Source organism: Acinonyx jubatus, chromosome B4, assembly GCF_027475565.1.
Source record: "Acinonyx jubatus isolate Ajub_Pintada_27869175 chromosome B4, VMU_Ajub_asm_v1.0, whole genome shotgun sequence".
NCBI classification, from domain to species: domain Eukaryota; kingdom Metazoa; phylum Chordata; class Mammalia; order Carnivora; family Felidae; genus Acinonyx; species Acinonyx jubatus.
In genome coordinates, this window is record NC_069387.1 from 22,358,703 (window position 1) to 22,380,294 (window position 21,592).

At 47.0% G+C, this 21,592-nt stretch overlaps 1 protein-coding gene across 24 annotated transcripts in view; it reads left to right on the forward strand.

Moving 5' to 3' along the window:
- The window catches only part of KIAA1217 (KIAA1217 ortholog), a 747,790-nt gene extending 727,661 nt beyond the window's left edge, over positions 1–20,129 (forward strand). For 17 of the 24 annotated variants that reach the window (XM_053225397.1, XM_053225396.1, XM_027073642.2 and 14 more), the window contains 9 exons: positions 41–488; positions 2,999–3,182; positions 7,058–7,221; positions 7,941–8,105; positions 11,471–11,590; positions 15,316–15,393; positions 15,505–17,100; positions 17,620–17,742; positions 18,456–20,129. In XM_053225397.1, coding sequence (XP_053081372.1) covers positions 41–488; positions 2,999–3,182; positions 7,058–7,221; positions 7,941–8,105; positions 11,471–11,590; positions 15,316–15,393; positions 15,505–17,100; positions 17,620–17,742; positions 18,456–18,956 — 3,379 coding nt within the window. In that variant the 3' untranslated portion in view covers positions 18,957–20,129. Of the gene's footprint in view, positions 1–40; positions 489–2,998; positions 3,183–7,057; positions 7,222–7,940; positions 8,106–11,470; positions 11,591–15,315; positions 15,394–15,504; positions 17,101–17,619; positions 17,954–18,455 lie in introns of those variants that run through there. The other 7 variants (XM_027073657.2, XM_027073641.2, XM_053225394.1 and 4 more) reach the window with 6 other exon arrangements.
- The last annotated feature ends 1,463 nt before the right edge of the window (positions 20,130–21,592 follow it).

Genomic DNA, 21,592 nt, shown 5'->3' on the forward strand with positions numbered 1-21,592 from the left:
TACCTTAAGAGTTAATGCTGCTGTGCATGGTTTCTCCTAGACACGTCACTGATGGGCTCTTGAAAGGTACAGATGCAGCCCAGGCCGCACAGTACGTCGCTATGGAAAAGGCCACAGCCGCGGAAGTCCTGAAGAGCCAGGAGGAGGCACCCCACACCTCAGGCCAGCCCCTCCACAGCGCAGGAGTCCCTGGCGACGTGAAGTCAGAAGTGGTGCCCCTGACCGTTCACCATGCGCAGAGCTCCCCTGTGGTCATCCAGCCCTCCCAGCTCTCCGCTGCCCTGCTCAACCCCGCCCAGCACTTGCCGGGGGGCTCGGGTCCCCACCCCACCAGCCCTTCGGCCACCACACAGGAAGTGACCTCAGCTCTGCAGTCGGCACAGGCTCCTCAGTCCCCACAGATGCCCATGAACGGCTCTGCCATGCAGAGCTTGCTCATTGAGGAAATCCACAGCGCGAGCGCCAAGAACAGGGCAGTGTCCATTGAGGTAGGGTCCTATGTCCATTTCTCATTAACCCTATAGAGGAATAACATCTGGTCCTTCCCTCAAGGAGTTTATAGTCTGGTTGTAAAGAGAATGCATATATGTGTCAAAGATACATTTATATCAAATATATATAGATATATAGATATAGATATCTATGTATCTATATATATACGTATGTATATATATTTGTCTCAAAGAGAGATTTTTTGAACTACAAATGGGTTTCGATGGCCAGATTAAGAGAACAGTCGGATTTCAGAAAAGGGTGAGACATCCCATCCTGTGGGAAGGTGAGACTATGGTGTGCTGGGAAGTGTTTACCAACCAGTTCTCTGGTGGGGGCAGGGGGAAGCCCTGATTCATAGAATCTGCCAGTTTCTGAGGCGTATTCTCCCGCCGTCGCTGATTGCGAGTTTCAGCGGGACGTCAGTGGGCATGCGGCTGCGGAGATGTGAGTCAGCTCTCCCTGCTCAAGCACATCACTGGTGAATGCGGGCCGGTGGAGGGTTTGCTACTGGCCTGGAAAAGTCAGTAGAATCTGGGTAAGTGGAGCAGGGTTGGTGAGAGCTAGCACAGAGGGGTTGCTGGAGCAAAGGGAACCACAAGTAAACTTGTTTTCTGGGAACAAGATAGAGGAGATGAGGCTGGCAAGACAGACTGGAACCGGATGTGTGGGAGCTGGCAAACCAGTCCAGGACGTCTCAAGGTCATGGGGTGGGTGTCCGAAAAAATGCGGCCCCTCAGAGCAGGGATAAAAAATCAGCATCTTCAGAAAATTGCTCTGAAACAATGTACAGAATCAATTAAGGTGGTGGGGTCTCGAATTAAGGTTGCTGGGTGGGAAGTCATTAGAGTAGTCTCAGGATGCAAGGTGGAGGCCATCAAAATGGAAAGAGAAAACTGGGTCTTAGAGTCACACGACATAGAAAACACGCCATGGTTTTAAAGATTCTATCAAGAGCCGGTATCCACGCCTGAGTATCACATTTTGTCTCCCCAGCGTCGTTACCCCAGACCCTGCTCCTCACCGTGCCCACCTCTCTTGCGTGTCAGCAGTGGATAACTCAGGTTTCAAGAAAAAATAACCTCTTCAAAGTGCCAAGGCCACGGTCAGGGCAACCGGGCCTCTGGACCCTAGGTAGCTTCTGCCTCTGCTCCAAAGTCAGCGGCTGTGCCTCTCCTCCAAGCCAGCCGTTTACGAAACGCAGCTCACGGGAGGGGTGAAATGTGATTGCCTGACGGTGATTCTGTCCCATCGTGCCCAGCAGGGCAGGGGCGAAAACTGAACAACACGTTTCCTCTTGAGAGTGAGCGGAATCTGCCACTTCCTACATCTCTGTATGGAAACCGTGTCAGTGGGATGACCCATCTATTTAACAAACGTCTCTTGAGAACCCACTGGGCGTGGCCATCGTGGCCACGTGTGTATTCTCAGTTTCGACTCACGAGTCGTCTCTGAAAATGCCCCGATCTGCGGTAAGGAGGCCTGGGCCTCGCCGCCCGCTCCACTGCTGCTGCGTAAGGTGAGCTTCCTTCACAGACCGTATGCCTGAGCCCTGCTGTGCACCAGCCCCCAGAGGCCCTGAGGCAGGCAGGGAACAGAAGGGACAGAGTCGGTGCCTTCAAGAAACATGCCTGCTTGTAGGGAGAGGCCGAGAACCAGCCAGCATACGGCAGATGGTCATAAACGCTAGGAAAAAACAATGAAGGGAGGGGGGTGGTAAGGGGTGGCGGTGGAGGCTTGTTTACGTAGCATGGATCTTGGACACATCGGCGTTCTCACGTGTGAAGTGTGTTGGTGAAGTGATCTCCTCGGTCTTTTCCAGTTCTTACGTGTTGGGGTTCTAGTAACCCTGGTGCCATTTCCCCTCTGCCCTCCTGGAAGGATTACTGTGCCACCTCGAAATCACAGGAAAATGTTCCTTTAAAAAAAATGTACAGGTATTTAAAAATGCATATCATGTAATTCTCCCTATTGGGAGAACTTGATGGAACTTTGAGGGTATCCAGATAAAACCCCATTTTACATGTAAGAAAGTTTGACCCGGAGGCCATATGGCAGTTCTTAGTCACGGGACTGTGATGTAGGATTCTTTGTTCCTGGTGAGTGTTTTTGGGCTTAGCTTCTGTTTGTCTGCACATCTCCTCTGCAGTGAAAACTCAGTTTCGAGAACAAAAACTTGGTGATGGGATACATACTTTTGAAAGCATATCCCTGTGTCCTTTTATTAGTATTGGTTGAAAGTAGCAGTAAGTGCTCAGTAATAATGGAATGAATGCATTTGGGTTTCTGAGCTTGCTTCTGTGTGAGTGAAGACCACTTGGGCTTACACAGCAGAGAGCACAGGGGCACGTTTGTCTGATGTACAAAAATGTCCCTCAGTGCGGAAACTGGAGCATTATTTTATCCACATTTAACCTGTGTTATGCTCTCCACCACCCCGACACGAAATCTCTAATTAGCTTTCCTTCTGGTTTTTAAACCTTCTTCACTTGTTCTTTTCCTTCAGAAAGCAGAGAGGAAATGGGAAGAGAAAAGGCAAAATCTGGACCACTATAACGGGAAAGAGTTTGAGAAGCTACTAGAAGAAGCTCAGGCCAACATCATGAGGTCAATTCCAAACCTGGAGATGCCACCAGCCTTGGGCCCACAACCAAAGGGCGATGCTCCAGTAGACAAGCTAGAACTTTCAGGTGAGGTGCTCACAGGGCTATGCGGGCTGGCTACCCTCGGGTCAGGGCAGTGCTGCCCACTTAAGCACGTGCTGGCCAGCAGCACCAATCTCTCACTTCTTAAGACTCTTATAAATTGGAGCAAATCCTCAGGTATCACTACATTCTCACTACTGCCTCTTAACTATAACCGTAGCCTGGAAACGATGTTCTACTTGAGGATACTAGAACAATGCCCGGTAAGGTAAAATTTAGATTCCCGGCTTCCACATTTCCTGTGAATTTATGACACTTCACAGCACCAGCTGGGAGAATAAGAGGGCCGCATTTAGAGTAAGAGCTTTTCATATGCTGCAGGAAGAAAATGCCAGCCTTTATGAGGTCCCGAGGGGACATTAGATCATGAGGCGAAATTGCATTTTTTAAATCAAAATTATTAGATGGTATATTGAACTAATAACTAAACTATGGAAGTTAAGCCTCAATGTGTCCCTAAGAACATAAAATAACCATTAGAAAACTCAGCCTCCTGAATCTCCGACCAACAAGCCTCATGCCTTACTCTGATCTTAAAGTTGCGAACAGAGACACCATTCTACCTGCAGCCCAGTGTCTCAGAGCCACATTCGATGGTGCCTCCTCCAGGAGCTAAAATTAATTTGGAAAGGAATCGCCATCTTGACTTGCATGCATGTCCAGGAACATGAGCGTAGATACAATTTGTAACCACTGTAACCCTGTCTCACTGTTCTCCTTCCCCAAAGCTGCTCTAAAATTCCCCTCACTGAAACTGCCCCCATCAGCCTGTGTGTGCCAAGTTTTTCACCCTTTTCCCCACCTGCCCAGCTGGGTGAGGCCTGTTTAGGGACCAGAAGGGTCAGGCAGCAAGTACCTTAGGAGGAAGGGGCCCGGGAGGGGCAGCCCTGTTCTCACAAAGATGGCTTCTCTCCCAGAGTCCCCGTGAGGAATTTCTCATGGGTAAAAGTCTACACCATTCCGTTTCCATCTGGCCTAATTTGGCTCTCCTTATTATTACTTTTGTCAGGTAGTCCTTTGATGTTTTATAATCACAAATAAGTTATAAAAAATAGTTATAAATCATAATTGTTCCTCCTCGTGATTACACTTGTTATCTTACCACATCTGGGCTTTTTATTCCTTCAGATAAAAAAAAATTTGTATAAAGTGGGGCGCCTGGGTGGCTCAATCAGTGAAGCGTCTGACTTCAGCTCAGGTCATGATCTCTCGGTTCATGAGTTCGAGCCCTGCGTCAGGCTCTGTGCTGACAGCTCGGAGCCTGGAGCCTGCTTCGGATTCTGTGTCTCCCTCTCTCTCTGCTCCTCCCTCGCTTGCACTCTGTCTCCCTCTTTCTCAAAAATAAACAAACATTTAAAAACCAAAAAAATAATTTGCATAAAGTATTTTTTAAAAATTACTCCCCAAAGTATTTTTGCTCAATTAAACGTATTATGTTACGTTATGTTACGTTATGTTATGTTATGTTATGTTATGTTATGTTATGTTATGTTATGTTATAAGTAAACTCTATACCCAGCATGGGACTTGAACTCACAACCCTGAGATCAAGAGTCACATGCTCCACCAGCTGAGTTTGTTTTGTTCTGTTTTGTTTTGTTTTGTCTTAACACATGGCCTGATTTCAGAGAGAGTCTGCTAATGTACTGGCCACCAGAAATGCATAAGGATACAATCTGTTACCTGCAAACGTTGCTTTCTATCATTTTTACTTATTTGGCATGGATGTCACTGCTTTTACTGATTTTTGTTTACTAATGAGGTGAAATTCTCTGCTTAGGGTTTTTAAAAGCTGTTTGTATTTCCTCTTGTATAAATTGTCTGACTACTTAGAAAATGTAGCTCCTAAAAAAATCAGTGGAAAATTTTAGAGATGGTAGCCTCAGTCAGTGTTAAAGAAAAATTATTCACAGAGATATTTGTTAAAAAGAGCAAGCAAGACTTTATTCAAGACCACGGCAGCAGGGGAGAGAAACTGAACCCAGCTCTGAATACAATACATCAAGGGTAGGGAGAGTCTCGCTAAAAGGCAGGCCAAGCGCCTGGATGTGCAGAGGGAGCGAAGAACCAGCTCAGATGTCAAGAATGGGGGATTCTTGCTAAACGGACTTCACGGAAGTCTTTGCTAAAACTGGGCTGAGCAGACAGAGCAAGGGCAAGGCTTAGCGGAGAGGAGAGCTCGGAGGAGCCTGACCAAAGCCGGGCAAAGAGGCAGTCATGGTCATGACCCAGGAGAGGAGACCTGGGCCCACTTCCAGGGCCTGTCATCCTGTGCCAGTCCCTGGGGGGACCCACAAAGCTGATGAGGCTGTCCCCCGGCCAGGCCGCTGGCTCAGGAACCAGCCAGGTGGCCCACTGCTGCTGGGCCTCATCACCCAGCACTCTCCTGCAGGAGACCAGAACTGTCGGCTACACGTAACCACTGGCCTTTCACCCTGATGAGCACCCACACCCTTACTACAGCTTTAAGTAGAAACTTCTCAAGTGTGTCCCTCAAACAGCTCTGACTAGGTTGCTCAGAAAGGACAAACATATTCCTGAGAGGGCAGGCCGTGTTCCTAGAGAGAGCTGGGGCAAAGCCCAGTTGGAAGGACCAACCCCGAGTTTCTGCTTCTGCTGCTTTAGTTCGCACTTGGGTTCAGGCTGGTAAAAGGCAGAGGTGAGGAATGATGAAAAAGGACAGAAATGAGGAGGTTTGAATTTGGTTAAGTGCCTTTTCTGGACATTTTTCTGGAGAAAGCTAAGTAGATATCTGTATTTCCTAACCTTTGGTGTCAATGCCAACTTCTCCTTCTGCATTTCTGTGTTTACTGCCTCCTTTCATTAGCAGAGAACCCTTTCCAACCACATAACCAGGACCAAAAGTCCATTTTGTCCCTGACTTTGTTTTCTGTTCATCTGCCTTGCATTTCCCTCCTGGCCCTTCATCGGCCAGATTCTATTCTAACATCCCCTGCACAAACTCCTCCTGCTAATAACACCGTCTCTCACGTCCTTCCTTTAGCAGCCATGCGAGGGGCTCTGGATTTGTCTCTAAGCTCTAATATTTCATCTCTCCAAGGAATACCCAGAAGTTTTACTTAATGACGATAGCTCTTGGGGCACCTGGATGGCTCAGTCGGTTGAACATCTGACTCTTTTTTTTTTTTTAATGTTTATTTTTGAGAGAGAATGAGAGAGTGAGCAGGGGAGGGGCAGAGAGAGAGGAAGGCAGAGGATCTGAAGTGGGCTTTGCACGGACAGCAGAGAGCCTGAGGCGGGGCTCGAACTCACCAACTGTGTGATCATGACATGAGCCGCAGTCGGGCGCTTAACCATCTGAGCCACTCAGGCGCCCTGAGCATCTGACTCTTAATCTCAGCTCAGGTCTTGATCTCAGGGCCCTGAGTTCAAGCCCTATGTTGGGCTCCACACTGGGCATGAAGCCTACTTAAAATATATATACATATGTATATATGCTACACATATATATATATATATACACACACACATATATATGCACATATTTTTTTAATAATGATAGCTCATACTTGCATTGCATTTACAGTAAGTCACTAAGCACTGTTCCAAATGCTTCGTGTGTATTAAGGTATTTAATCTCCACAGCATCCCAGTGGAGGGGATTATTATGATACCCATTTAATAGATGACACAACTGAGGCAGAGAGAAGTTAATTAATTTGTGCAGGGTCTTTTTGGGATTTCAAGTCAGTCGGGCTATAGGGTCTATGCCTTTAATCCTGGCACTATAGAGAGAACAGAGAGATGTTTACATCAGATTGCATCAAGTTTATAGAAATACACTGTTCTGGAAGTTCTCTTGCAAAGAGGTTATTTTGCAATGACACACTGTTTTCCAGAAGACTCTCCAAATTCCGAACAAGACTTGGACAAGCTGGGGGGTAAGTCCCCACCTCCTCCTCCCCCACCCCCTCGGCGGAGCTACCTGCCAGGATCAGGGCTCACCACCACGAGGTCCGGCGATGTGGTCTACACCAGCAGGAAGGAGAACATCACCGCTAAGGTCTGATGGGTTCAGCTCTGGTGAACTGGTCTCTGAGTTCAAATGATACCCTTAGACAAGGTTCTCTCTATTCTCATGTAGAACACAGAAAGTAGTAAGGCGGAGGAGAGAATTGATTAAGCTACATCACAGGAAGCCCCACAGATGGGAAAATGTCAGCCAGTGTTACTGGACTAGACTCAGCACCACCTGCTCTATCCTTACTTGACTTGTAGCTGCAACAATGTAAAATGCAAATCACAAGCTACTTCTCCAGCAAGGGCCTCATAAGATTGAAAATGGAGTAGAAGGGGACGCAAAGGAAAGTCCACCTTACAAAAGCTAAGTGAGACTAGCTAACACGGTTGTAAGAGTCTGTACAGAAAGGTGTTCAGTGGGCTTTAGCTGGCACTTAACTTGGCAAGTGTGGCCTTTTGTGTTAAATGTAAAATACAATTTCCAAGGAGATGTAGTACGGGCAGGCCTTTCTTAAAGGCACCAAATGTTGAGTAGTTATAACTTTATTTAAAATCTTCAACCCATTCACCAAAATGGCAGCTTGTACAAAAAAAAAACCCCAAACTAAAAGCAAGGGATATTAATAGTCTTTCGACTCGATTTGAAGAGGTTGGAAGCCGACATGCCAGGCAGTAAGGGAACGTGTGTTGCTGTAATCTGTGCCTCTTTTTGCCAGCCCCTAGAGGCGTTGAGCTAATATCTGTGATTTGAATCTTCCACAGGCAAGCAGTGAAGATGCTGGACCAAGCCCCCAGGCTAGAGCCACTAAGTGTCCGACCGAGGAGGTGGCTTCCACCTGGGCCCCATCCCCACCGCCAGTCGCTACCTCATCCTCAAAGGACGAGGAGGAAGAAGAAGAAGGAGACAAAATAATGGCGGAACTCCAGGTATGTGGATGAGGTAACTGGTTGTGGCTCCTTGCCTTCCTACCTAGGCCGCTCTGGCTACGTCTCTCACAGATCCATTAGCTAGAGAGGGCTGGCAAGGAGCCTTTGGACCTAGGCCTCGTAAGTAGCATCTTCTGGCCTTGGCCTCCAGTTTTCCAAGATGGCACTGAACTACCCTCAGGGTACTTCATGACGTGTGTAAGGAATGACTGTTTCACAAAACAACTCAGGAAGTTTATACGGGAAGTGAATTGTGAGTTTTCCTAGCTCCGGCCAAGAGGATTTACTTTCCTTGCTTTTAATAGTCCATTCATTTCAAAAGCAATTCAGACAGGGATCCGAAATATCAGCCATTGTCTTGTCTTCGTAAGGACTGATTAAGGCCTCCTTCACGTGGGTCTCATAAAAACTTTGGTTTTAATACTTAGAATGGCTGCCCTTAGGTCTTCTGTCCTTCATACCAAGTTCCCATTCGGTGTCAGCATCATCTTTTCAAATATGCAGAAAAACGGAATGATTTCATTTCCCATTTTCTTTGCCCTGTTTGCGAAATGATTATTTATTAGTTTTAGATTTTTATTTTTTAATTAATTGACACAGTCCATTCTTAGGATTAAGGATGGGGTACAGAAACTGTACTCAAAGTTTACCCCACATTCAAATCATGGATGTGAACCTACCCTGGGTGTATGTTCTAAGAACTTTTCTAATCAGAGGCATGCACAATTCCCAGACCAAAGTCTGTTCATAGAATATTTCATTTTGACCCACACTCACTGTAGCATTTTTTCCCCTCTCTGGATGGTCAGATCACATGGTCAGATCACACACTTAGGGCTCCAAAATACATTGCCTCTTCACCAGTGCACGCACCATGGGTCTGCATTCTTCATGTGGAGTAAAGAGAACTTTTAAGCCATGTCATTTCTACCACAGCTGTTCCACTCTGCTTTCCGTGGTAATAACTACCAAAATTGGGCTGTTTGGATTTACAGGGCTGCTGGTTGATTTGTCACAGGGGTGAGCCCTTCTGAGCTTCTCTCAGACTGGCCTAGGACATCCCCTCCACCAATCAGATCGCTGACAGATTTTTAGGACGTTTAAAGAATGTCATACATAGGAACCATAGATGTATACAGTTAGCGATGCACGAAACAGTTGAGAGGGTGGAGGCGTCCGTCACTCAGTGATCCAGGGAGGACCCTCTGGCTAATGACACTGGCATGGCCGGGCTGCTTGTCGTCGGGAGATTGGTGCTCGTCCTGAGATGTGTAGGCAGATTCTGGGACCATTCGTTGTAGCCTCTGCCCCAAAGCGTGGTTTAAATTAATTGTGGCCCAGTTTGGTTCAAATGGATGACGAAGAACTAGGTAATTTTACATCTGTGCAAGGTGAACAGTCACTCCTAATCCAAGAAGTAGAAACTTTTAGGCTCATGGATAGTCCTGCACTAGCCCCCTAAGAGAAGTCATTTACTTGTTCCAGCTGCGCTTTAGAGCTCATCACTTGGGAATATTTCCCACCACTGACGTCTAAATATCTCTGATGGTTTCTTTGAAAGTTTTCAAAGCCTGGAGTATGTGGTTTCTTGTTGTGTTATTGGTGGTTAGGTAATACTGGTGAATCAAGTGCTCTAAGCCTGACTTAACCAAAGCCAAGAGCCCTCCTTCTGGGGTAGGGACCCTACCCGCTGCATCAGAAGGTCAGCCGCGCACTTGGGCTCTGCACTTAGATGCCCCCGAGGCAGGACAAGGAGCAGATGCGGCCTCCTGAGTGTGACTGTGGAACAGTTTCCTGCTGTGTGTTACCAGGCGTCAGAAAAAACCAGAGGCTCCAAAGTCCAGGGTCTGACAGCCCAGCAGAGATGGCAGGTGGCCTCAATGGGCATCTCCAGGGCCCTCTAGGACTGGGGTGTCTGAGAGACCGCAAGGGGGGAGCCAGCACACCGCCTTCAGGAAGAAGGAACAAGCAGAGAAACAGAAGAGCAGGCCGGGGAAGGTCCCAGGCATCAGCTCAAGTCATGTTTTAGGACCCGTGCTGAAACAGTCAACTTGGCACGGGCCTGGGATATTCTTTCTGCCCACGGAGGTATTTCCAAAGGACCATATTTGACAGTAAGAAAATATTGAGGCAGTTATTTGGGATTTTTCATCGAAATAGCTGATCTTTAATCCTGACTGCAAGTTTCAATTATTTGGAGGAGTTTAAAAAAAAAAAAAAGGCCTGTGAATTAATTCTGAATTAATTATTCTCTGTGTGAGGCCTGGGTAACAAAAATTTTTTTTAACTAGGTGACATGTAGTTGAATTGAGAGCCACTGATTTCAAGAAGCTTGGGTGCTGGGTTCTTCATCTTTCCTGCTTTCGTGACCATATTGTCACTCCCTCTCTACCCCGCAGACACAGCCTGTGCTTTCTGTTTGTCTGAGGACTGGCCTCCCTCACCCACTGTTCACCCAAACTGGGGTGGACTCCTAGAACTGAAACTGATAGTCTTCTAGGACAGATCTAGAAGCTCAGGCAGAAAGGAGGCAGCTCAGAACCCCATGGGCACTCAGGAGCATCACTTTATTCTAAATGCACCTCAGAGCACCTTAGAATGTGGGAGTACCTGTTACTACGTTACTACTGTATTCTTTTTGTTTGTTTGTTTAAAGTTTATTTTGCACGAGAGAGTAGTGTAAGCAGGGGAGGGGCAGAGAGAGAGAGAGAGAGAGAGAGAATCCCAATCAGGTTCTGCGCACTTTGGACGAGAGGGTAGTGCAAGCAGGGGAGGGGCAGAGAGAGAGAGAGAGAGAATCCCAATCGGGCTCTGCGCACTTTGGACGAGAGGGTAGTGCAAGCAGAGGAGGGGCAGAGAGAGAGAGAGAGAGAATCGAGAGAGAGAGAATCCCAGTCAGGCTCTGCGCACTTTGGACGAGAGGGTAGTGCAAGCAGGGGAGGGGCAGAGAGAGAGGGGGAGGGAGAGAGGATCCCAAGCAGGCTCCACGCTTTCAGCGCTGAGCCCAGTGCGGGGCTCAGTCCCACAAACTGTGAGATCAAGACCTGAGCTGAGATCGAGAATCAGTCGCTCAACCGACCGAGGCACCCAGACATCCCACAAAGGGCATGCGTTCCAAGGGTTCTGTCCATTTATCACGCCGTGGCACAGCCAGTGAGGAAGCCTCTGCCTCTGGCTCAGAGCTCAGCTTTGCTGCTCTGAGGCCAAATGCCAAACCAGGTTTCATGGCACCGCCTCCCCATCCCTGGTGTGACCGCCCGGCAGGACTAGGCTGGGGTCTCCACACCTCCAGACTCCCTGTCTGTTCCCTCCTCCCTCCTCACTACGCCGGCATCCCTGTTAACCTCAGTATTTTAATCCCTTAGGCATTCCAGAAGTGTTCCTTTATGGATGTAAATTCAAACAGTCACGCTGAGCAGTCCCGGGCTGACAGTCACGTTAAAGACACTAGGCCGGGGGCCACAGTCCCACCCAAGGAGAAGAAGGTAATGTGGCAGTTACACATTTGCCACACAGTCGAATGGTCCTTCTTTCCTTGCTCTGACACTAACACCGCTCCTGCGTTTGTCCTTCTTTCTGTGCCCTCTTTTTCCCTCTCACCTGTTTTGTTTTGTTTTTTTAAACTAACAGAGACACAGCCTTAGGTTTAATCAGAGATACCTGGTTCGGGTTCCCAGCGTGCACTGGTGTTCCTGTAATAGTCTATGCAGAACTTGGGCATTATCTTCCCAAACTAAAGAGTATCCCCCTTGCAAGATTTTCTAGAACTCTAGAAGTAAATGGAAACATCAGTCAAGTATGTAGCACCTTTTCTAATTCTTAACGTGTCTTCTAGATCCCACACGCCTGTGTCAGAAGTAGCTGCAAGCCTTAGAGTGTAGGGAAAAAACACACCGCAGAGCTATATGCTCATCATCCCTGGGTGCATCCTCGTAGAAACGACGCATATGTGTTTGCACACGTGTTCAGGAACGCCAGACAGAATTTGCGTTAAGTAGGACAAATTCTCAAACTATACCTTGCAAGACAATAAGTTCGGTGTAAGCTCAGTGCTCATACACATTGTGGCGTCCTAATGGCTTCAGGACAGCTGTCCGGGCTCTAAAACAAAGTTCACCGTCATTACGTAAGTACTTTAGGGAAAGGACATTAGCCTGAATGTGTGAGCTTCAACTTTCTGAGTTGGCTCTAGAGCTTTTAGGATTCTTGGGCATAAAGCCACCTTATCTGAATGAATTTCAGGATTAAAAGCTTATCGTGACCCACTCCGGTCCTAGCACTTTTCTCGAGGACTAGGTTCGAGCTTCCCCTAAAGTCAAACAAGTCAGCCGTAGCGTAGCCTAATAGCTACTCCCGGTGGGCACCTCAGTCCCCGTGAAAGAAGCCTCAGTGAGGGAGATGAAGGATCACGAATCAGAGGGCTATTCTAGCATAATCCTTCAAGAGATGCGGTCCTGGGACTGACAGCCCCCGGCCGTGAGGCCCTGACAAGGAGACCGGCCTCCTCCTCCCTGCCTCACAACCATCCCAGGGCCTCCTGCAAACTAGGTCTGCTGAGGTGGGGGGGGTGGGGGTGGGGGCATCTCCGTGCAGCAAGAGAGGTTATGAGATTATTGCTGTTAAATCTTTCTCATGAAGAGAATCTCCTGTTACTTTCAAGTGAACCCATGACATCCTATTTGAAATATACTCCTCTTTCAGTCTGTGGGATTGCCCTACAGTGGCACTAAGTAAAACCACCTCATGAAAAGCCCTGGCATATCCTGAGTCACAGGGCATCCCTGGGCCGATGTCTGTCTGAAACACTGGGAACTGGGAACTTCCAAAAGATCCCTCTAGAGATCGTCGTTGTCTCGTAGAACTTTGCTGATTGGCTGAAAAGTTGCATAAGATTTCTTGCCTTGCAATTAGAAAGCCATAGCCTTTAGATACCCTTCACCTCAATCAGGAGTCTGTCGGATAATAGGCCAAGTCTGTAGTGAGAGCCGTATAGGCACTTAAGAGCTTGTTTTAGATACTTCTACGCAGCAGATTGACCTGTCTCATAATAACCATGAGTATCAGACTTCTCCCCACATTTTTGTCAGCACTCCTGGGCTATTCATCTGCTCTTCTATAAATCAAGTATTTCTTTAAAATTTTCTCCTTATCATCATGAGGTGCCAGCCTAGTGCTTCACTTGTGTACAATTTTCCTATAACTGTGTCTCTGATTGTGCTTGATTGCCATATGCATTTAGAGCCTGCTACACAGTTTTCTGAACAATCCAAACCTCAGGACCTACCTATAAACAGACATTAAGAGGTTTAACCACATTTTACGCAGTCTTGACCCTCTAAGATTACCTCTGAGATATCATTGTGAGATGACATGACAATTGTGACCGAGCTACCCTGGATACAGTTAATGCACTTGTTGTGATACTTCCGTTCTTTTTTTCTAGCCCAGTAACAAAAGTAACAGGTCATGTGAAACCTACCCTTGACATCTTTACCTTAGTGGCTTTCATCGGAGTATTCCTGCTACCACACCCCTTTTAAAATACGTGTGTCTCTGGGTGACATTTGAAATACTTAGCAGTGGGTATGACATGGGCCCTGACCAGTCAGACAGATGCCAGCGCTGACCCCAGGCACTGGGCCAGAAGAACGTCAGCTGTGCACGTGTCGTGTCTAGATTACATGTCGACTCCTTCTCCAATTCAGGGGTAAATTCTCACTCATGTCCTAGCATGCTCTGCTGCCTCCGTGTTTGGGGTTGAAACCTTAGTCCGAAACCTCTCTTGCTTTTCTTCTTAAACCTTTTATTGGATGTGTGAGTTGTTTAATGATCCAAATTTAAAATCCCACAAAAGACCTCATGTTGTTCGTCTGCACCGGCCGAATTGTTGCACTGGTTTGGGGCCTTACCGGGAGGAGGGGAGGTTTAACAGGAGGTATCTGGTAGCTAATGCACCTTGTATCCCGTACGATGTTTCCATGTGATTAATACTGACTTTGGTGTTTGTGTGTTATTCCTTGAATGTGTATGGACATCCTTTCCATTTGTAACAGGGAGGTGGGGTTGCTGTGGGTTGACTTGGGCGGGGCCCGGTTATTATGCTTTGTTATGTTGTCATTGCTTTAGCCAGACAACCTTCTCGGGATTGTGTCCCTTCCCCCTGTAACCACCTCTTCCTTTCCGGCTTGGGCAGCAAGAAGAAAGGGCAGCAGTGCCTTGGAAGCGACAAAGCACAGCTAGTGTTAGTGTTGTGGCAGAGCCCAAGGGAGCTGATACACACAGGCCAGACAAGGCCACACTTCCCGGTGAAGCACTGTCTGGACCTGAGCCTCACTGCTGGGTCCTCACGTTCTGAATCTCGGTGACACCCGCAGAAATGGACCTTCGCTCTGTATCCGAGAATACAGAGACTAGAAGCTGACTTACGATGTCAAAGTCACCGCTGTAGTCTCCAATATCTGCTTTGGAGGTGTTTCGAGGGTATTTTGGCAGCATTATCATTCTGAATTTGGATTTGACCGCCTTGGGTATTATTAGGTTGAAGGTTATTGTGACACTTGACTTGGCCAAGTCCAAGTGCAAACTGCAAATACACTGTCAGTCTGTCATTTGAACAGGGAAAAATAAGATTTTCGTTTCATCTCCAAGTACTACACCCAAGTGGGGCAGAGTCCTTATAGGACAGTTTCCAGAAAAGCAGCAGAGATAGTACCGAAATAACTAGCTGGAAGGGTTCTGGTCTAGTTCCCCGGTCTATACACAAGAAAACGGAGGCCCAGGAAAGTGAAGGTGACACAGTTAAGGGGCAGAGCTGGATTAGAACCAAAAAGCTTCTGCCTGCCGAGATACTGTGCTTTCTACTGCACTACACCTCTCTTCCCGTTTTCGATTCTGCTAAGCTCACAGTCAGATGCTGGAGAGAGAACGTGTGGATACAGAATCGATCCTTTTATTCTCTTAACTGCTCCCTCACCAATTTTGCAAATCCCTAAACTATTTTGCTAATTGAGATTTTCGTCTCGTGCGAACACAGGGCGTGTTTGGAAGCTGGAGAACAACAAAGCCAGCCAAGGTAGAGCTGTCTAGGCTTTGGCAGATGTGCTTGGCCCGCAGGTTCTGGAAGTGTGATGAAAGGAACGATTTAGTTATAGTCCACTTTGGGGGGGGGATGTGGTTTTGTGCAGTAACATGTCCTACACTATTCTACCAGAATTTGGAATTTTTCCATGAAGACGTTCGGAAATCTGATGTCGAATATGAAAACGGCCCCCAAATGGAATCCCGAAAGGTGAGTTTAGCAGATCTACGTTCCGACGGATACCATGCAGATTCATTGCCCCCTTTCACGGATCCTGTTCTGATTAATGTGTGTGGTTTCCCTCCTCCACTTCCCTCTCAGGTTCCCACAGGGGCTCTCACACCCCTTGACCATCCTAGATGGGAAATAGCAATGGAGAATAGTGTTTCTGATGCATCAAGAACATCAGAGCATAAAACAGACATCCTAAAGAAGGAAAATTCCATATCCGGCAAACGTTTATTTAAAGACAGTAGAAACTATACCCAGAAAAATGTGTCTAAGGTCAATCCCAGTTACTCTGGCCTTTGTTCATTAGATGAAATAAACAAAGGACCTAAGAGCTCAGGACCGCAGTACCCTGTGCCTGACGCTGAGAATCAGAAGATGAATTCTGGAAAGACGAAGGAGATGAGACGAGAAAGACAGGAAAACGCAGATAGGTGTGGCCTTCCCTCTCCCGCTAGGTCAACTGAATTGAGCACGTGTGATGTCAGAACTCAAGATCAAGAGGTTCACATGACAGAGTTCGGCCAGGTTGCTCTAAGACCCAAGGGGGCACGGCATGCTAGCGTGAACCCCAGCGAGGACGGAGAATCGACACCAAGTTCTCCCACTGAAGAAAATGCGACCACCGACAACATCGCCTTCATGATCACCAAAACTGCCGTCCAGGTGCTCTCCAGTGGGGAGGTCCGCGACATAGTGAGCCAAAAGGGGGAAGATGTACAGACGGTTAACATTGACGCCAAGAAAGAAGCAACGTCCCCACAAGAAGGAGCTGAAAACGAAGAGCCAGTCGTGTGCCTAGACAAGAAACCAGTTATCATCATTTTTGACGAGCCCATGGACATCCGGTCGGCATACAAGAGACTTTCAACCATATTCGAGGAATGCGACGAGGAATTAGAGAGGATGATGACAGAGGAAAAGATAGAGGAGGAGGAAGAGGAGGAAAACGGAGACCCTGTACTCCAGAATAACACTTCCCAAAAGTTGCATAAGAAGGTTGCATCCGGCAGCCCCGGATCAGGGCAGCAGGCTGATGGTAAATTCCAGCCACACTGCCCTTCACCAGAGGCTGAACCCCCAGGACAGGAAACGAGTAAGAACGAGCTGAGCAGGTTCAGCCACGCAGATTCTCCAAGTGCAGAAAGCAAGGGTGACGTGACGGATGACCAGTTTGAAAGCCCCAAGAAAAAGTTCAAATTCAAATTCCCTAAAAAGCAACTGGCGGCTCTCACTCAGGCAATTCGCACGGGAACCAAAACGGGGAAGAAGACGCTGCAGGTGGTGGTCTACGAGGAGGAGGAGGAGGACGGCACTTTGAAGCAGCACAAGGAAGCTAAACGATTTGAAATCACTAGGTCCCAACCTGAAGACGCCCCCAAGAGTATGCTTAGGAGACCAGAGCCACCCAGTGCAGAGAACGCGTCTGTGATTTCCAGAACTGACGAAATTAGAAAAAATACCTACAGGACGCTGGACAGCCTGGAGCAGACCATCAAACAGCTTGAAACCACAATCAGTGAAATGAGTCCAAAAGCCCTAGTGGACGCTTCATGCTCTTCCAACAGAGATTCTGTTGCAAGCTCAGCCCACATAGCCCAAGAGGCCTCTCCCCGCTCCCTGCTAGTTCTGGATGAAGCTCCCACTGCCCTAGAGCCCCCCTCGTCCGTACCTTCAGCCTCACGTAAGGTATCTTGGTCTGATGGAAAACGAAAAGACCCAGCTGCTTTCTTACATCTGCCATAATCACCATTAGCAACAGGTGTCTTGTGATTTACTTGCTTCCTTTCAGGTGGCTCATTGTGGTTTTATTTTTGTCTGTTCGCCACGATCCCTTTCTCTCACACTTTCTCCCTCACCTTCAAAACAACAACAACTAGGTGTCTAACAGCTAATTGATGCTCTTTTTACCTCTGTTGCTGATTGGTGTTGGGTAAACGCAGAGGACGCTGGGTCAGTCATGTGCTGTTGAAATGATTGCTCTGATACTCACATTAAAATCCGTTTGATCAGTAGTGGAGCAGATTCATTCTGTTTGATTCTTCAAATTAACCCCAGTGGTGTCTCCTGATGTCCGTCTCCTAGATCTGTCCTGCATGTAGGGCTGTGGCTTCTCACGTTGAGCTTCTGCACACAGTGGGAGAGCTTGCGTGACAATCCGCTCACGTGCTTCTCCTTCTCTTCCCCTCTCGCTGCTCCTTCCCACAGGGCGCCACCGGGACCCCACAGACGAGCAGGATGCCGGTCCCCATGAGTTCCAAGAACAGACCCGGAAGCCTGGACAAGCCTGGCAAGCAGTCCAAACTGCAGGACCCCCGCCAATACCGTCAGGTAGTTTTACCTTAAACCCAATTTTGGATGGACACTGTTGCGTTTAAGAAGCAAGTCACTGACTTAGTTTATACCAAATATCATGTTTTCTTTGTAAGATATGGTTTACGTAGACACCCTGGATCTGGGGCATGAAGAAAGTCTAAAAACCTTCGTTAAACTTTTCACCACGCTTCTGCATGCTTGCAATAAAACATCTTTTACTTTGTGACTCCAAAGTTTAACTGTTAACACAAGGTGCCGGGCCCGTCGGCTTTTCTTTGGGTGAATGTAGTGGTTCATCAGAACACCTCGGGAAACCGAGTCAGACCTGTCCTTGAGCTGCCCTGAAAGTCACCAGTACTAACGTATATGCTGACTGCATTGCATTAGAGGCACATTAACTGTCCGTCACGATGCCCCCGCCCCACCCCAGTAATCACCCAGACGCATGGCCGACCTAGCACCCGGGAACGGTAGCGGGATGGTGTGCCTCTTCTCACCTACGCCGTTCTTCCTTTCCTCCCGTTCTACACATCTCCGTTCTTGTACTTTGGGGGTCTCTCCCAGGTCCAGTGCAGCACAACAAGAACTTAGCTCAGGCCTTGAACTGGTTTGGTTTGATTTGGTTTCTTTTATTTAGTCATTCTCAGAAGGGCTGTGTTGCCAGACCCTGTGGTTTGATCGTGTTACCAGCTTTCTGACAAACTGTCTCCCGCCATCTTTATTTGCAGGCTAATGGAAGTGCTAAGAAAGCTGGTGGGGACTGTAAGCCTACTTTCCCCTCCTTACCTGCTTCTAAGATTCCAGCCCTTTCTCCCAGCTCTGGGAAAAGCAGTTCTCTGCCCTCTTCTAGTGGTGACAGCTCTAACTTGCCTATTCCACCTGCTACTAAACCACCGGTTACTTCTAACCCTCTCAGCCCCCAAACAGGACGATCTGCTCCCTCTGCCTCCCTCATCCCCTCTGTCTCTAATGGCTCCTTAAAGTTTCAGAGCCCCACTCATACAGGTAAAGGCCACCATCTCTCATTCTCACTGCAGACTCAAAACGGCCGAGCAGCCCCTTCCCCCTCCTCCTCCTCCTCCTCCCCGCCCTCCCCCGCCTCCCCCACTTCACTGAATCAAGGTGCCAAGAGCATCAGGACCATCCACACTCCCGGCCTCACCAGCTACAAGGCACAGAACGGAAGTTCAAGCAAAGCCACCCCATCCACAGCCAAGGAAACCTCTTAAAGGCCAAATCCTGTTAGGTGAAAGTCGGAGTTACCTTTAAAAAAACACACAAAAAATGTTTTTCGACAGTCTTCCACAACTGTTTTCCCAAGCGAATGTAACATATTGCCGTACTGTTTGAGGCTTAATGCTAAGTATGTGCTAAATACTGGATTAATAGATGTCAGTGAAGCTTGTTTGTTTTCTTCGTTGCCATTGTAATTACATAGTGTTTACTGTCTATAGCCGATACCTGTCAAATGAAGTAAGCATGTGTTACGAAAAGAGTGGCTGGCAGGAGAGAAGGGTGTGTGAGAGACGGGGAGGAAAATGTACTCAGCATGTAAAACATGTATGATTCCAGAATTTTAGTATGTTTTGTACAAAAATATTTTTCATTACGGAGACTAGACGTGAAACCGAGAAATACACAAGTGTGACTATCTATACAAATTGTAAAACAGATACTATAATATTTCCTTTTATTTTGGTGTTATTTAGCTTTATTACAGATTTCTATTTTTGTCAGAACGTCATGGTTCCTTTCAAGATCTTTTTTGCCAAAAACATTTTGATACTATAGCATTGTACATTTGAAAGTAGCGTGCTAGACAAAAAGCCAGTGAACTTCTACACGAGCCGACACGAGGCATATGTAGAAGGCAGTTTATCAAACCTATTGCACTGCCGTGAGAATTATGTATAATAATTTGCAGCCCAAGCAAGCTAGTTTTCTTTGCTTTTCTTTCTTTCTTTCTTTCTCTTGTTTCTTTCTCTTAACATATTGGGATTCTCTAGTTGTTTCCTTTCCAGTATCTAAACCCTTCCTTTGTTTCCTGAGACCTGGTGACCCACACTCTTGCATTGTGGATTTTAAACATGTACACTTCTGTACGGTTCTGTAAACTGATCAACTTTTGTACATATATAAATAGACCTAATAAAAAATACCGTATGTGGCAGCACAGAGTAGTTTTCGCACACCAAAGTTAATTTTTATGCATGCTTTAAAAATATATCTTGGGATGGGCAGAAATGGGGATACCCGTGCATTTTTAAAAAGCAACGAGTTTGCACAGATAGAGTGTTTTTGTAAATAAGTGTATTTGTATAACACAGTCATGTAATATACAGAACGATAAGCAGAGGCTTTGCAAAACTCAATAAAGGGCTGCATGCTTATTATTTTTTGTACCTTGTCACTCGAACTGCTTCCTAGTCAAAGAACAAACATAACTATTACCAAGTTAAATGGTTTGGGTTTTGAGGACGTTATAAGTAACGTGTAACGGGACACGAACTGGCTTTCAGAAAGCTCTCCTTCTCTGATTCATGATGAGTTCCTGATCGATTCATTGCAAGTGCGGTGCCTTCTGATGTAACCTGCTGACTCTCTCCTCTGTGGCTTTACCAAGGTTTGGCTAACAGAAAGCAAACCTGGGTCCAGAGTTTCCACCCTCGTTTACAAGAGGGGCTCTTTCTACCTTTTCTTTTTAAATTTCCAGTAGAAGTCAAGTAGAAATAAAGCATCTTTATCACTATGATTTTTTTCGAGTTCTCAGTGTCAAAAAATATTGTTGGTGTAGAAAGACATACGCTAGCTAACATTACACTGTGGGTAACAGTCGGTAAAAATACCACCAGGAGTATGGAATCGACAAGAACAGTGTCAGGAAACTGCTTCATATTCATTTTGGCCTCCAAAATATTTGACTTGGTTTGATGTAAAGAGAAAATGAGTATTACCTGAGCACCTGGTTGTCGGTGTCCGTAAGCTTCAAGTTTACAGATCTGGGATGCCTTTATCAGATCTATGTTATAGGTCCACTCATTGTGTAAATTACATGTTAACATTATATGAATCACGTGTTTGGGGGAGGGCTCCGGAAAGTCGTCATCTTACAGCTTTTAGGTATAAAATGTTCCGACATTTCAGTCAATGTCCTACAACAACTCAACAACTGCATTATGTTAAAATCCACAGGGTAGTGGCGCCTGGGTGGCTCAGTCGGTTAAGCGACCGACGTCGGTCCAGGTCATGATCTCTCGGTCCGTGGGTTCGAGCCCCGCGTCGGGCTCTGTGCTGACAGCTCGGAGCCTGGAGCCTGTTTCAGATTCTGTGTCTCCCTGTCTCTGCCCCTCGCCCACTCATGCTCTGTCTCTCTCTCTGTCAAAAATAAATAAACATTAAAAAATAAATAAATAAAAGGTGATACATGCAGAACACTTAGCATGATACCTGGCCCTTGATAGGCAACGGACGGCAGTTATTGTTGATACGTTCACAGACACAAGGACCAAGGACTTGGCCGCCAACGCTAGGCACTTCGACAAATGAAGCATTTGGCCTAAGTCTGCCTCATGTGCTCCGCTGCCTTCTAGGTGGAGTGTGCCGAGCATAACTTGATCTTCTTGCCTTCAGGTCATCAGGATGAGCTTTTGTTTCCAGCTGGACGGCCACGAGCCCTGGCAGATCTGACGTTCTCTCCTCAAAAGGGCTCGTGCAATCACTTTATTATCTTTGGACATGATCTTCTCTGGAGCAGAGATCACTGCACAGGGGCCTGTGGTCCATGGTGCGTTTCCCCAACAACATCACCTGGTTGCTTCTGCGATACCACCTTTTGAGTTTTTGGTTGAAGCAGTCTTTCTTCCTC